Source organism: Macaca mulatta, chromosome 4 (assembly GCF_049350105.2).
Source record: "Macaca mulatta isolate MMU2019108-1 chromosome 4, T2T-MMU8v2.0, whole genome shotgun sequence".
Taxonomy (NCBI): Eukaryota; Metazoa; Chordata; class Mammalia; order Primates; family Cercopithecidae; genus Macaca; species Macaca mulatta.
The window spans coordinates 115,488,546-115,503,772 of record NC_133409.1 but is presented as its reverse complement, the minus strand read 5'-3'; the positions used below and the strand labels follow the sequence as shown (position 1 = coordinate 115,503,772).

The 15,227-nt window shown below is 33.9% G+C and overlaps 1 protein-coding gene across 2 annotated transcripts in view; it reads left to right on the top strand.

Annotated features, from left to right (window-relative positions):
• COL19A1 (collagen type XIX alpha 1 chain) overlaps positions 1-15,227 on the top strand; it is a 331,016-nt gene that overhangs the window by 168,857 nt on the left and 146,932 nt on the right. For both annotated transcript variants that reach the window (XM_015136650.3, XM_015136652.3), the window contains exon 15: positions 12,864-12,917. In XM_015136650.3, the coding sequence (XP_014992136.3) occupies positions 12,864-12,917 (54 nt within the window). The remainder of the gene's footprint in view (positions 1-12,863; positions 12,918-15,227) is intronic.

Sequence of the window (15,227 nt, the reverse complement as noted above, 5' to 3'; positions counted from 1 at the left end):
AGCAAACAGCATGAGCCTTATGTTTGTTTTGGTTGCCCTTGTCCCCAAGTACCAGAAACAACCCAGGTAGATGCTACATATTCAGTGGGTTTGCATCACAGCGGAGTAGGGAAGCCAAATTTTTAAAAAATGGACTGCAGGCAAACTTGCCCTTTGCCAAAAGGGAGATATTATCTTTAACATTCTAAACAGTAAGCAAATCTACCCTTGCTTTGCAGCATAAAAATCCTTTAAAAGATAGACCAGAACAAAAGGGTGATTAGTACCTCATAAGACATGCAGAAGCACAAAAGACTCGGAAAGACCCATTGTCTCTCAACAATATCCGTTCTTCATTTCTATACTGTCTTGGTGTCTGGCAAATTTTTTGTGAGTATATCACTCCATTAACAGCTCTGATTAATATTATCAATAGAGACTGTGACCAAAACTATTCAATTTGTCTCATGCAGCATTTAATTAAAGGCTACTGTTAATAGAACGCCAGGCAAGTAGATGAGGCCAACCTGCACTATTGATCTCAACCCTGTCCCCCAGGATCCCAAACTCAAACAGCTGAATAGATCCCATAAATCATCCAAGTCTGTCTTAGAAAGCCAGATGATTTGCTCCCTACATTTCTGAATTGGCCTTTCTGTTTGACTTGAGGCATTAATCCAGGTACATCAGCAAGGACAAGGACATTTTTTTTATAAAACTACAACAGACTCAGTGTGTCTCCTACTTTGGCCCAAGCGGGCAACCATAAGGATACTGAGCTAACAGTGTACTAAACCAAGTAGTCTTTAACTTTTTTTATTTAGGACCATGTCAAGACAATAAGAATATCCAACTGGCAGAGCCAGAATTAAGTTTGAATCCTCCAGATTTCCTTTTGGCGAGTTTCCACCCTACAGGTATAAAGATAGTTCAGAACCTAGAGCAGTTAGTGCCTTACTCACAAGACGAATAGAAATGCAAAAGACTCAGAGCATTGTTGCCAACAACCAACTGTTTTGCATTGCATTTGTTTATGAACAAATCTTAGCAAATGTTGCTCTTTTGTTTACCACACCCTGGCTAACTATACCGCTGACTCATTCAGCTTACAGTCAGCTCTAGTCCCAGAGTACCTTTTTTCTGGTGTTTTGCTATCTTACTTCTCTTCAGTCCATACTGTTGATTTTTCATTCCATTTCTTGTAGAATGCTATCCTATTTCACAGCCACTTCTTAGTTTCCTAATATAATGTATTCTGGAAAGTTTAACACCTTCGGGTATCAAAACTGTCAAAGGTCACTGTGTCTTCACTCTGATAATATTGACCTGTGTCCCCATTGATGGATTAAGATAAAGCACATTCAAATATATCTTATGTTCTAAAGATTTATTTGGAAGTGCAAGTAAAATATATTAGAAGTAGATAGAGTTTGGGGTTCAGACATACTTGCTTTAAGAGCTCAGCTCCACCATTTATTTACCATCTTATCTTTAGGGAATTCATCTTCTCATCTATAAAAGGGAACACTTCCATTTCTTAGAGTTGTTAAAATTAAATAAGATCACATATTAAAGTAACTAGTGGAATTCCTGACACACTAGCAGGTATGCAATACATATCAATTCTCTCTCCCCTTCCTAATTTACTATCGTGAATGTGTGGAGGTCATCAAAGAACGTATTGAAATGATATTGAAATGTTGCACTAGGGCTTCCACATTTTGCTTCTGTGCAAACATGGGAGTCTTTTTGTTTGATGTGCATTATCCTTTTACTTACTATTGTTTGCTTGTTATGGTTCTATAATATGCACTCTATATTTGAGAATACATTGAATCTCAAATTATCTTGATTTACTCAAGGACCGTTTTTAGAAGCTTGAAAATAACATTCTGATTGCTCCATTTCATTGAAATATTAAAACACCAGTTGTAATTTACTTTCATGCCAACTTTCTAGTGACTGGTAAATTGAAAATTAGGGTTTTCTTCTAACTGATAGATTCACAATCTGATTATTTGGAAATCACATACTACCCATATTACCAACCCAATAGACTAGAAAGTGACACTGGAACAACCTGAGCATGTATGTAACACGTCATAACTAATCTTATTAATGTTGTTAGTACTGAATTGAAGTTACACTGACACAACCTTAACTTATTAGTCCATAAAATTAGGTAGTTTGACCAATTAACCCTGTTTCCAAAAGGTTGTATTTAAAAGAAATATTTGTATATGGAATTATTTGTTCATTGACCTGCAACATAATTCCCATAGAAATGAAGTTAACCCTCAGATGTATTTAAATATCCTATTTCTAACATTTTTAAGACTCAGTCTTTTTTGTCAGTATAAAAATTGCCAGCATTTATTTTTCCATTTAACATCCACAAATCGTCAATAAATAAACCATGCAACTACGTTTCACTTTATTTAGTGCACATATTACCAAAATTAACCATATCGTTAATTCTTAATTCATAGGGAGGGAGATCTCACAGATTTTATGAATGAAGAATTAACTGTAAATATTTAAGGATCCATCTTAATATTTTTTCAAATAAGCATTTTTTCAAATGTTCTGCAGAATTAACAAGACTTGTTCAATTTGTAAAGTCATTCTGCTTGGTTCTGTCACCAATAAGTACAAATTGAGTCTAACGATGACAAAATAATGATAAAAAGATATTTCGACCAGGTGCAGTGCTCGTGCCTGTAATCCCAGCGCTTTGGAAGGCCAAGGCAGGTGGATTGCCTGAGATCAGGATTTCAAGACCAGCTTGGCTAACCTGGCAAAACCCCCTCTCTACTAAAAATACAAAAATTAGCTGGGTGTAATGGTGGGCACCTGTAATCCCAGTTACTCGGGAGGCTGAGGCAGGAGAATCACTTGAACCCAGGAGGCGGAGGTTGCAGTGAGATGGGATTGCACCATTGTACTACAGACTGGGTGACAAGAGCAAAACTCCTCTCAAAAAAAACAAAAATATATATTTCACATGATATGAATAACAATTTTTTGTCATCCAAATTATTGACAAACCACTGCAATTTGAGAAAAGCTTCTGTTAACAGTAACGACAACTTCTCTTCTTTGTACTTTAGAATAAGTTGCCAGTTATGAAAATTAGGCAATTCCTTACTATTTCAAGTGCTAAATTTGAATCTACATGTAATAAGTAAACTTTGAGTATTAGCTTATTTGCCTTACCTTGTTTAATGTTTTAAATAAAATCATAGTACTTTTCAAGTAAATTTACAGGATTAAATAATCAAACAGTACTGTTAAAGGCTTATAATAAAAAATAACATTTCAATAAATGCATTTGGGGACAACTACATAGCATTTGGGAAAACACAAATTTGGGTTTGTACATGACTACTGTGACAAAAAAAAATATCATATGGATCAAGATTTTAAAAGTGAAAACTAAACCACAAAAGTCCTAAAGAAAATATAAGAATTTTGAAAATAATTAAGCATAACTTTTAAAATATCTTTTAAACCAGAGGTATAAATAGAAAAACAATAGTATATTTTACTGCATGAACAAACAACTCCTATATGGGGTAAAAATACCCCACTAAACTAAATCAAATGGCCAGCTGGGAAAAAAATATTTACAACTCGCATCATAACAAAGGACTACATATCCAAATATAGAGAGAAACTCCTCCAAATCAATTTTTTTAAATCCCAAGAAGAAAAAATAATATGGCTTTTAAACATATGAAATAGACCTAAACATATAAAATAGACCTAAATTCACTCATAGTTTTAAAAATGTAAACTAAAACACCTCTGTGATACTAGTTTTCGCTTATAAGATTGGAAGTGGTCAAAAAGTTTGATAGTACACTGTGTTAGCAAATGTTGAGAAACACACCTATATATTTAAGGCACATAGGTATGGATATAATCTTTATGGAGGGCAATTTGATACTGTCTATCAAAGTTTCACTCTAGTCTCATTCATTTATAAAATTACTCATGTACCAGGTTGTTCATTTCCATATTGCTTGTAATAGTAAAAAGAATAGAGACAACCTAGATGTCCAGCTATAGGTGAATGGTTAATAAAATTGTAAAACTATTTTTATTTAAACAAATATAAAATGTCCACATTTTTTGGCCTGGCCTGGTGGCTCATGCCTGTAATCCCAGCACTTTGGGAGACTGAGGCTGGCGGATCACCTGAGGTCAGGAGCTCAAGACCAACTTGGCCAATATGGTGAAACCTCATCTCTACTAAAAATACAAAAATCAGCCAGTCGTGGTCATGGGTGCCTATAATCCCAGCTATGCAAGAGGCTGAGGCAGGAGAATCACCTGAACTTGGGAGGCGGAGGTTGCATTGAGCCAAGATCACACAGCTACACACCAGCCTGGGAGACAGAGCAAAACTCCGTATCAAAAAAAAAAGAAAAGTTCACATTTTAATGACTGTAAATATTGTCATATGCAGAGTCAACTGGTGTACCTTTTCTTTCTTGAATAGTTTGTCATTTCTTTTGGGTTTTTTTTTTCTTTTTTTTTCTGGCATTTCTAATTCTTTCTATTTTCCCTGTTATTGCCTTCCCTATTTTTCAAATTTTCTCATTGAGTTTCTGTTTTCTGAGAGTACCTTTCAGACCTTCTATTCCATCTGTTGTAGGCAGCTTTCTAAGCCATCTGCAGAATTCCCATTCTGTGACTACCTTTATTTTTTTTTTTTTTTCTGAGTTGATTCCACTGCCGCTTCTTTTCCTTGTCATCTCCTTTCTTGGTTTTACTCCTTCATTTATGTGAACATATCTTTAAACAAATTATGGAAACAATTTGAAAGAAAGGTACATCTTCTGGGATTTTACACATCTAAAAATGTTTTGTTTTGTTTTGTTTTTTCACTTTCACACTTGATTGATAGTTTATCTGAGCATAGAATTCTTGCTGGAAAATTAGTTCCCTAAGAATTATAAAGATTTTTCTCGAGTGTCTTCTACCACATGTTGCTGCTGAGAAGTCTAAGGCCTATGGATTCTTTTTCCTCTTGGGTTTCCAAGAAGGGAGAAAACAAGAATAGTGGTGTCTGCCTTATTTACCATTCTTCTCCTGAAACTTCATTCAATAAAGCAGAAGGGAGGGACATTTTCTACGTTTCCTTTTTGGTTAAGTAGAACTACACTTACCTCTTCTCTTTCCCCTGTGCCTTGTGATTCATGATTGAGCCCTAGGATCTATGAGAGCATCTCCTGATGTGTAGTGATGAAGCACTTGATATTTAGACACTCTTCTCCCAATAGAGCCTACTTTTCATACCATTGTCTTGTGTGAACTCAACAATCCTTATACTATTGCAATCTTAATCCTCCCAAGAAAATGGATGCTTCTGGCAGAAAGGAGGAAGACCAGTAGAAAGAAGTTAAAAAGAGACAATACTTCCATCCATATTTTTAAAACTTAGAAAAATTTATTACAGGATGGAGCATTTTTCTCCTCCTAAATGTTTGATTTTCAACACCTCACTCAATTGCAACTTGAGTGATAGTGTATAAACCATTTTCACAGTTATCAGCATTAAATACCTATGTCTTTCATGTAGTATGTGAGTATCTCTGTACTGATTTATTTTTTAAGCCTAAAATTACTAGATTAGGTTTCCCATGGTCTAGTCATTTATGTTTCATAACCCAAATGCAAAAGTTACATGACATTAAATCTGAAATTACATGTATATCATGTTGCCCATTCTTCCAAAAACATTGGAAGACATTTTAAAACCACATATGTATAGGTTATTCCTTCTGTCTGCAGTAGAACCATGTTTCCACGTGGTCACTGACCTTTCGCAAAGCCAATTCAAAAATTCAGACTATTACCATCATCAGACAAATCATTAAAATGGAGTCAATCATATGCCCACTCGCATAAATCATTAAGACAGATGATACAAATGGATTTGACAGACCATGACCTACCAATTTTTTACTTGTCAACAGAGCCTAGAGTTAACTGAAATCAAACCATTTTATCTATTAGGTTAATGCCAAAATATAACAAATCTGTACAACGTTTTTCATAGTTAAGAATAATTTAAAATACGAAATTACCAAAATATGAATGTGCTTATGATAAATAAGTGCAAGTAAACCCAGAATAATTACCAAACCTAAAACTACGTTATTAAAAACAATTTAAGTATTTTAAATAACTTGATTGGTTCTATTTTTTATTAATTAATGGTTTGTATAGATACATTAATCTCTTCTGTTCATGTTGTTTTTTCAGAAAGTAAGAATTTAATCCTAATCAATGTGAGATACATTAAGGAACGCAGGTTATATGTCTTCTTTTAATGAAGGGCAAACTCCTCCAAATGTAAGCATAGCATCTATTTTGCAATACTGCCACATAAGAAGTAAAAATAACTTGGATTATTTGGTATCAAGTGGGATTTGTAGATGAAGAAGATAATTATCTAAATTAGATTTTCCATAGCTATAGCAGTTAATATTCTAACTGCTGCAGAAGTACCAAGAGAAGTGCAAAGAATCAGAATCTTAGCAGTCAGTCATCCATTCGACACCTACTAACTGCAAGGCACACTGCTGGATAATATGCAGCATGGCAAGTGAGGACATACACAACTTAAAAAATGGAAAGTCTCATAATAGGAGCAAAAATTATTTTTAGAGGAACGTTTATGAGAAGTACAGATATCACAACATCATTCCAGATTCACAGACTCTATGTTCTATTATTCAATTCAAAATGTTTTTAGCTTTATTGGCTTAATCAATAGTGACAGAGAACGAGTTATTTCAGGATCTATATAATAAAAAGATAAGTTTTCTGAGTTCAAAAAACATGGGAAGAGATTATAATTAAAATATATTCCTGCAACCACATGGAATGATCATATTTCATTGTGTCCCATGTCTGAATGATTCCAGGGCTCCATATGAAATTGTTAAGTTTTAAAAGCACTATGTGTAACCCTTAATTTTTGTATTTTTGAAGGCAGGATAAAATTGTCCACCCAATTAGAGAACTGGTTTACTACAATTGGTAATGATTGAATCATTCTTGTCCACCCTAATATTTCACGAGATTTTCTTTCTAGCACAGCTCTTCCTATTCTCTCTTATCAGTGCTTCTGGGGAGGTTTGTCAAGGCCTTTATTAGTGTGTGGAAGAGACACTAGTGTTCCTTGTTTCACAGATATCTATTTCCTAGCACACACTGACTACTGATTTTGATAAAAAGATAGGCTTTTATATAAACATAGAATTCCTTTTCTAAACACTTATGCACCCTCAGGAAAATTTTTTTCTTATCATAATTGGATGAAATAACATAAAGCTGGTCACCCTTTAATTTATTAACACAAACATTCTTAAATTCCACTTCTCAGAACTAATATAAAAGTCACTTCCTTTCTGGCTGCTCTAGAGGTTAAAAAAATTATGGCACTAATAGAGACATGAGGAAAGTTAAAATTAAAAAAAAAGAAAAATTACTTCTTGAGACTGGACTATATATTATATTTTTACTTATTTGCATTTTTTCTTTTATAAAACTCATTTCGTGTCCTAGAACAATTCATTTTCAAGAGAAAAAAGTACGCATGTAAAACAAAATTTCATTCCAATGTCTCCAACTTAAAACTTTATTCCTGTTATTCCCATGTTAAAGGCACAAAATTTTCTGTAAAAACAGATATATTCTGTTTTCCATTTTAATTTCATACATTCTATTTGAAACACAGAAAATCCTCTAGTAGTCGTTTAGAATTTATGCAGATTCTGCTTAATCTTATGTTTCAAGTTTATGAAGCATATTCTAAAGTAATAATCATAACACTTAAAATACACTTGCATAACATTTTTGTTGAAGTGGGTATTAGGTATCATATGCACTGCAACATTCCTGGCAAGGGAGTGCACGTAATACTTTAAAATGAAACTTTCCTTTTTCACTTCAGCTCCTTTTCTTGATTGAGAAGCTATAAATGTATCTTGCCTCTTTTCACAAATGAAAATGTGTTCATACGTAATTAATCTACCCTATTAACTCTACGAAACATCTGCTATATTTGTTAAACACTTCAAACTTCCGTTCGGAACCAGTTAATTCTAAGTAATTTCTCAGTTAAATATTTACATGGGCTTCCATGATGATAAACTCTAGCTTGTCTTAAATAATCAGCAGATTGTCCGGAGAGCTGTGTGAGATGTAACACATTGGAATAGCTATCCACTGGAACTTAAAATGGTTAGCTGGCTTGGACTATTTTTTGCTTATTTTTATCTTAGCCAAAAGAGGTAACAGCCTTATGAATTCCATTCTTTGTCAATATTTTTAATGCCCAGAATTGTGTTAAAAGGAAAATGAATACCTATGTAGACCTATGCAGATGTTTACATCGTGAAAATGCTAAAGCCAATCTCAAATGTCTCTTTCAGAAAAGTGATAAATCTGTATGTGTGCAAAGTTTTAGAAATAACTCAATTTACAGTTATTTTTGTAGCCAACTAAGTAGATTAAAAAGTGGAAAACATTGATAGGCATTTTTCTTCAGTGAATTAAATCGAAGAAGAAAAAAATCCACAGGTTATGCAAATGTGCTGTGTGTACAAAGATAATAATTAAGAATATGATTCTTTAACTGGACAAATTATATAAATCTGTAAACATCAGGTTTTGATCAAAAATTGGAATAAGTTCCACAACAGAGATGCTGTTACAGTGGTAAATGATTAGTTTGTAAATGAACTATAAGGCAGTGTTACTCATAGACATCAGAGAATAGAATGATCACTTCAGACTGAGGAATACAGACAAGATTGAAAGTTCTCCAATGTGGTATTTAAGTTCAAGTTTTGAAAATAAAAATGATTATATAAAGAGCAGAAGTCAGTTCTCCAACACCAACACTCAGTATTGTTCTAACTTGGTGTTTTCTTCTTTACAATATGCCAAATGTTTATTGAGTTCCTTCTGGAAGTGTTGCAGAAGATAGAAAGAAATGAGCCTCTACCCTCTAGAGCAGGGGTCTCCAACCCCCAGGACAAGGACTAGTACCAGTTCGTGGCCTGTTAGGAACTGGACTACATAGCAGGAGGTGAGTGGTGGACAGGCTAGCAAGCTTCATCTGTATCTACAGCCACTCCCCATTGCTCACGTTACTGCCTGAGCTCCACCTCCTGTCAGATCAGTGGCTGCATTAGATTCTCACAGGAGCATGAACCCTATTGTGAACTGTGCACGTGAGGGATCTAGGTTGCGTGCTCCTTATGAGAATCTAATGCCTGATGATCTGTCACTGTCTCCCATCACCCATAGAAGGGACCGTCTAGTTGCAGGAAAACAATCTCAGGGCTCTCACGGATTCTACATTATGGTGAGTGTATAATTATTTCATTATATATTACAGTGTAATAGTAATAATAGAAATAAAGTACACACAAAAAAATGTAATGTGCTTGACTCATCCTGAAACTATGCCACCATCAGGGTTCATGGAAAAATTGTCTTCCACAAAACTTGTCCTTGGTGCTGAAAAGATTGGGGACCAATGCTCTAGAGCTCATGGTCAACTAAAAGGATAAATGAAGCACACACATAATGACCTTTACAAAGCCAGAATAAGGAAGAATTGTGGGAGGGATTCTGAGACAAATGCTGAGCTCTATCCAAGTTCAATTTAGGTAAACTGGAGGTTAAGTATGTCTGTAATTTTCATACTAAGTGATAGATAAATCCACTGTTTGACTTTACTAAATGGGAGGAACAGTGTCCTGGATCATTATAAATAATCCTGCCAGAATTTTAATTTGTTAGTTTGCGAATAGAAATTATTTTTCTACCGTTGATTGATCTGTGTTTTACTAATGACAATATTAAAATTATTTTTGCTTTGTCAATTTCAACTAATGTTGAATACTGTGCTCAAAACTATTCTGAAGATTAGGAGAACATGGCTAGAATTACAAATTGGTCTTGGATCATTCAAATAGTTAATGATTCATCAAGGATTAAAAAAGAATTTCCTCAATTTTTATCAAACCCCTAGCTGGATCCTAGACTTAACAAAAGTGAGGAGGAGGAGATCAGAGTCATGATAACATCTAGTAGGCCCTTAAGTGGTTTATGTATGTGAGTTGGTGCCATATCTGACTACTTGAGTCTCACATACAAAAGATTATCATAAATATTTTTTGAGTTTGTTAAATACATTCCAAATCAAATGTTACAGTTTTGCATTAGGTAGACTTTGCTACATAACTTCTTTAAATAGTAAAGGGAGTAGATTTTTGATTATATGTGTCTCAGAATTAAGTGTACTCCCTGATGTGTGTATGTTTTAGTAATTCATGTTTAAATAAACACTGAATGAGCTGTCAACATTTGGATGAATATAAAAAATGTTATATATTAGTTTGACTATTCATGAAATGATAATAGTTGTCCTAAGGGTGGGAGAGAAGGGTGTAATCTAGAGCCAAGATCATGTCAGTCTTATAAAAAAAGACACAACGCTCTGTAATTATGTTATAAGTAATACTTGGTATATTTGAATTTCAAAATTTGATTTTCCTAGTGATTTTATAAACACTAGGAATTTGCCATTTTAAACTTGGCCTAATTATCCAACATTACTTGATTATATATCATTTGGCAGGTTTTGTTGTTTTTTTTGGTTTTTAACTACAAAGGGAACTGATTACTTCTTTTCCCTTGTTTTTTTTTTTCTTTCCTAAATCAATAAAACATAGGCTCCATATGCCCCTGTAACATTAAATTGCTCCCAAAGTAGATAAAAGAAATGAGAGTGATAAATACATACATTTCATTCAACTATTGTGGAGAAGGAGTAAGAAAGATTTGGAGGAACTGTGAGAACTGACGACATATGCAGAATTTTTTGTACTAACACTTTAAAAAATACAGTTACAATAATTTATACTGAACTCTGAGAATATTAATCAAATGAAAGCCATCTGATTGAAAAATTAAAATACATATATCACTTTTTTATCCAAAATAAAATTAGATGGTGAAATTAAGCATGTATGACATTCATGAAAATTTAGTTTGTATGAAAAAAATTAAAAATGAATATATACATAATAAGTAACTATGGATCATGATGAGTACATCTGGCATTTTAGTTTCAACATAGCCATCACTTTTTAGAAAAAGGTCATATTATAAAAATGAATCTTAATTATTTTAAAATTAGATAACACAAGAATTTCTTCTGGAATAAGGGGGAATAAATTTACATTTATTTGCATTTGTATTATCCGATTTTTCATTTATTTCAAACCATTTAAGGCATTTAATAGATGATGGGTTAATCATAAATATTTGGAAAACTTTTTGAAAATTACTGCCTTTACCCAAAAACTTTCATTAGAGTGGATGAGTTCCCCAATGTGAATTGTCATTTGGCCATTAACAGGCACATACCATGATGAATAAGATATAGATTCTATTATAGATTAGAGCCTGGTGAAAGAAACAAATCATTACATGAATAATCACTTAAATGAATTAGTGGTAAGTATTTTAAAGAAAAAGTGCAAGTGCAAGGCACTGTGAGACTGAAATAAGGCATTGTCTCCAAGTGGCAAATCAGGGAAGATCAAGCCTGATTTTCTTAGGATCAGTTTGGCTGTGATGTGAATGGAGGGAGCAGTGTGTGGAATCAACTAGGAAACTCTTACAGATAAGCAAGAACACGGGAGCAGTAGGAGTGGAGACAAATGGATGAATCCAAACCTGTCTTGGAGATAAAGTCAACAAGATTTGGTAACTGTATGTGAGAGAGAAGTTTGAGAGAGTTGAGTGTGGAGAATGAGTTCTAGATTTCTGGCATGAGCATGAAGAGAGTGTGGTATGGATTTTATTGATTTGGGGCATGGTGGAAGAGGATCCAGTTTTGGAGGGAGGATCCTGAGTTCAGCATTTGATGAGGTAAACTGTGGATGCCTGTGAGGTAGCAGCAGTTCCATCAGGCAGGTAGTGGTCTGAATGCAGCTCAGAGATAAACTGGAGTTGTAGATCTGGGCATTGCTGGTCTAGAAAATCCAACACCCACAGATGTATGAGATCAATGTGAGAGAATGTGGACTGAGAAGAAAATAAGACTAAAATCTATCACATTTAATGGTTGATTAGGGAAGAAAGAAGCAACAGGAAAGAAGTAGTCATAACTGCTGAAATTCTTTTTAAATGGCAATATCATCATTTTTAATTTCATGTGGAGTAAGAATTTCTGTCTAAAATAAGAATCAGAAGACTTGACTTCCAGATTAATACCTGGGATTTCCTAAGACTTTGTTATGATCTGAAAAAAAAGAATGTTTATTTTCCCTACCACTTTATATTATTATGAGAAAGCAGTAAATAATATTTTTAATATTAAAAGTTCAATGTTATGAGTAGACACATGTTTGAAGCCAACACCATAATCATGCATTTCCTTAGAATATACTTACAAAGCTACTCTCAACCAAAAATGTAGTTTTATTTATAGAGTTTAAATGTATAAAGAGGTATTTTTTTCTGCTTGGAAATATTGTTACCACTTATTTACGGTGGTTTGTTGTAACATGGTTCCAATCATATGGGATTCTTCACTGGCAGTGAACATTTGGTCTCACACCTGGTGCGGGACTGCCTTTTTTCCTTTCTGGAGTTAGCTACAAAGATAAACCAGTCAAAGAAGGGCAATTCGTCATTAATACATTATATAGTTCAACCTTGAAAGAGCTCAAATTACTTTAAAAGTTTGTTTTAATAAACACAATAATTATTAATTTTCACAACATTCTTTGTGGGGCAGGTGTACTTGAAACAGTCTATTAACATGTGTCTCTTTTTCCTGATAGGGTTCCCTGGGGATACAAGGCCCCCAAGGTCCACCTGGAAAAGAGGGTCAGAGGGTAAGTAAACTTGGAACAACTGGTAGGCATTACTAACTCAGGGGCTACTTATTTCAGAACACTAATGAAAATGAAACGGAAACATAGCAAGCAGATGGACATATGGAGAGTATCAACTATCCAAAGGCTGAAATTTGAGATTTGAGATTTTGACAGAGGTTTTGCAATTCAGAAAATTCTATGTTTCTCAAGATTGGCAGCACAAGTGTAGAGGTATTGTTTGAATAAAATGAATTAGCCCTAATTTGATCTACAGCACTTAGGTCATATTTTTAGTTTTTGAATTAAGTTGATGAGTATCTTTGTGGAGGTCCAGGCTCTTTATTAATTCCATAAAGGTTGTGAATGTTAACTACATTCTTTATCCAAATTAAATTATTGACTTTACTGGCTTTTCATAACTCTCCTTTCATTGCCATTTATTGCCTTTAACTGAGACAAAATAGTAGCAAATAAATTGTTGTTGGAATTGGTAGTAGAGCAATAACCTCCTGTTTCTAGTCCAGTTCAATTTCATTATTCCCCAGTAAAAGGAAGCCCTGCAGTGTTATGACAACTGGTCAGCTTCATATGAACAGTGGGCCCGATTCTTGTAGTTTACTGTTGTTATTATCATTTTCAAATCATTTTAAAGTCTCAAAAAATCTTGTGTGTCCTTTCTCATATGCTTATTTATGGCAGTCTTTGTACTAAATAGCACAGGTTCTGTCAACTTCTGTTCCCTTGTTGATGAACATTCCATGACTTAGAGAGTTTAGATGATTTGCCTAAACTTGAGCTTCTGACTCTAGTCCCACATTCTCTTTTATTATTAACCCCAAATATGTTTCTTAGACATTCTCATTTATTATTCCCAGTTCTGCCTTCTGTAAAATAAGTCTCTTTCCCCAACTACATTATAGTCCTTCACATATTTGAGGGTCAGTGGTGTATTGTACCAAGATTTACCTTTTATCAAGTTAATAAAATCCCAATTCTCTTAACTTGTTCTCTTATCATATGGATTCTGGACTCTCCAACATGCCAATAATCTTTGCCAGAAAACACTCTTTGGCTTTCCAGAGGTGTCAAGAACAGGACTGGATACATGTGGTTTTACTTAGGGCACAGTAAAATGAGGCAAGTACACCCCATACCGCAGACAATGTGCTTCTGTTATGGCCTAAGGTTGAGCCAATGCTTCTTTGTCTAGTATTGTACTTTTGACTTGTACTGACATGTGGTCAATTAAATGCTTCTACCTTTTCATTGTAATGAAAGCTGTTAAGTCAGGTATTTACCCAGCCTATTGTTGTACAGTTGCCTTTTTGAATCACAGAATAGGAACTGATCCTTGTTAAATTTCATCTTTCTTGATTTTAATCCCTAGTAGCATTCTGTTCTTTGGGGGCTTTTTGCTTTGAAAAAATGATTTGAATCCTGTTTTCCAGTGAAATATCTCTCAGCTTTATGCTGCTTTAAAATCTGATAAGCCTACCTTCTGTCTTCATTCAAATCGTTAATCAATCCTGAACAGAACATGGCCTGACAACCCTGTGTAACACCAGCCTAAGCTACCATCTTTCCCACCATTGATGTCCTTGCAGTCTGGCAATCAAATCATGTACAAATGTATTTGAACCCTACCACCTTCCCACCCACATTTCTTGATTTGGTTTGTAAGATAATTATGACAGACTTGTTAGATACTAGCTGAACTGAAAAAATATTTAAATGAGGCTTTTTAAAAATAATAATGCTTCAAATTAAAATTGTACCCTATCAAAGCTTGCATTTTATAAGAAAGTAGATTAAAGAATAAATTAAACATGTATTTTCCATGATAGTAATGAAGGAAATTAGTTAAACTGTAAAGTTCAATCACTATTTTATTTAATCTACTCCATTTATAAATGTGTATAGTCCAGATAATTTTATATTACTTTTATTTTACCTTCTATCAAGAGTAACATAATGTCAGAAACTAAAGAATGTAATAGAACTTATAGACACTTTTAGGCATAGTTTGTCATTATTGCTACTGCTCTTTCATAAACACCCTATGTATCAAAAGAAGTAGCTAGAGCAGGTATTATTGACATTATCCACATTTACAAATGATTATATGCATGTGGATTATATCCGTAAATGCTTAGTGATTTATTCTACTTTATAAGCTACTTGAATGGGAAGCAAATGAATTTTAAAAATGAGCATTCTTACATATTTACATTTAGGTCCACCTGAGCACCAACATTTCTTCTCACCTCAATAGTTAAGGAGTACTCAGCCGTTTCGGACATATAAATGTACTTGTACATGTATGCCTGT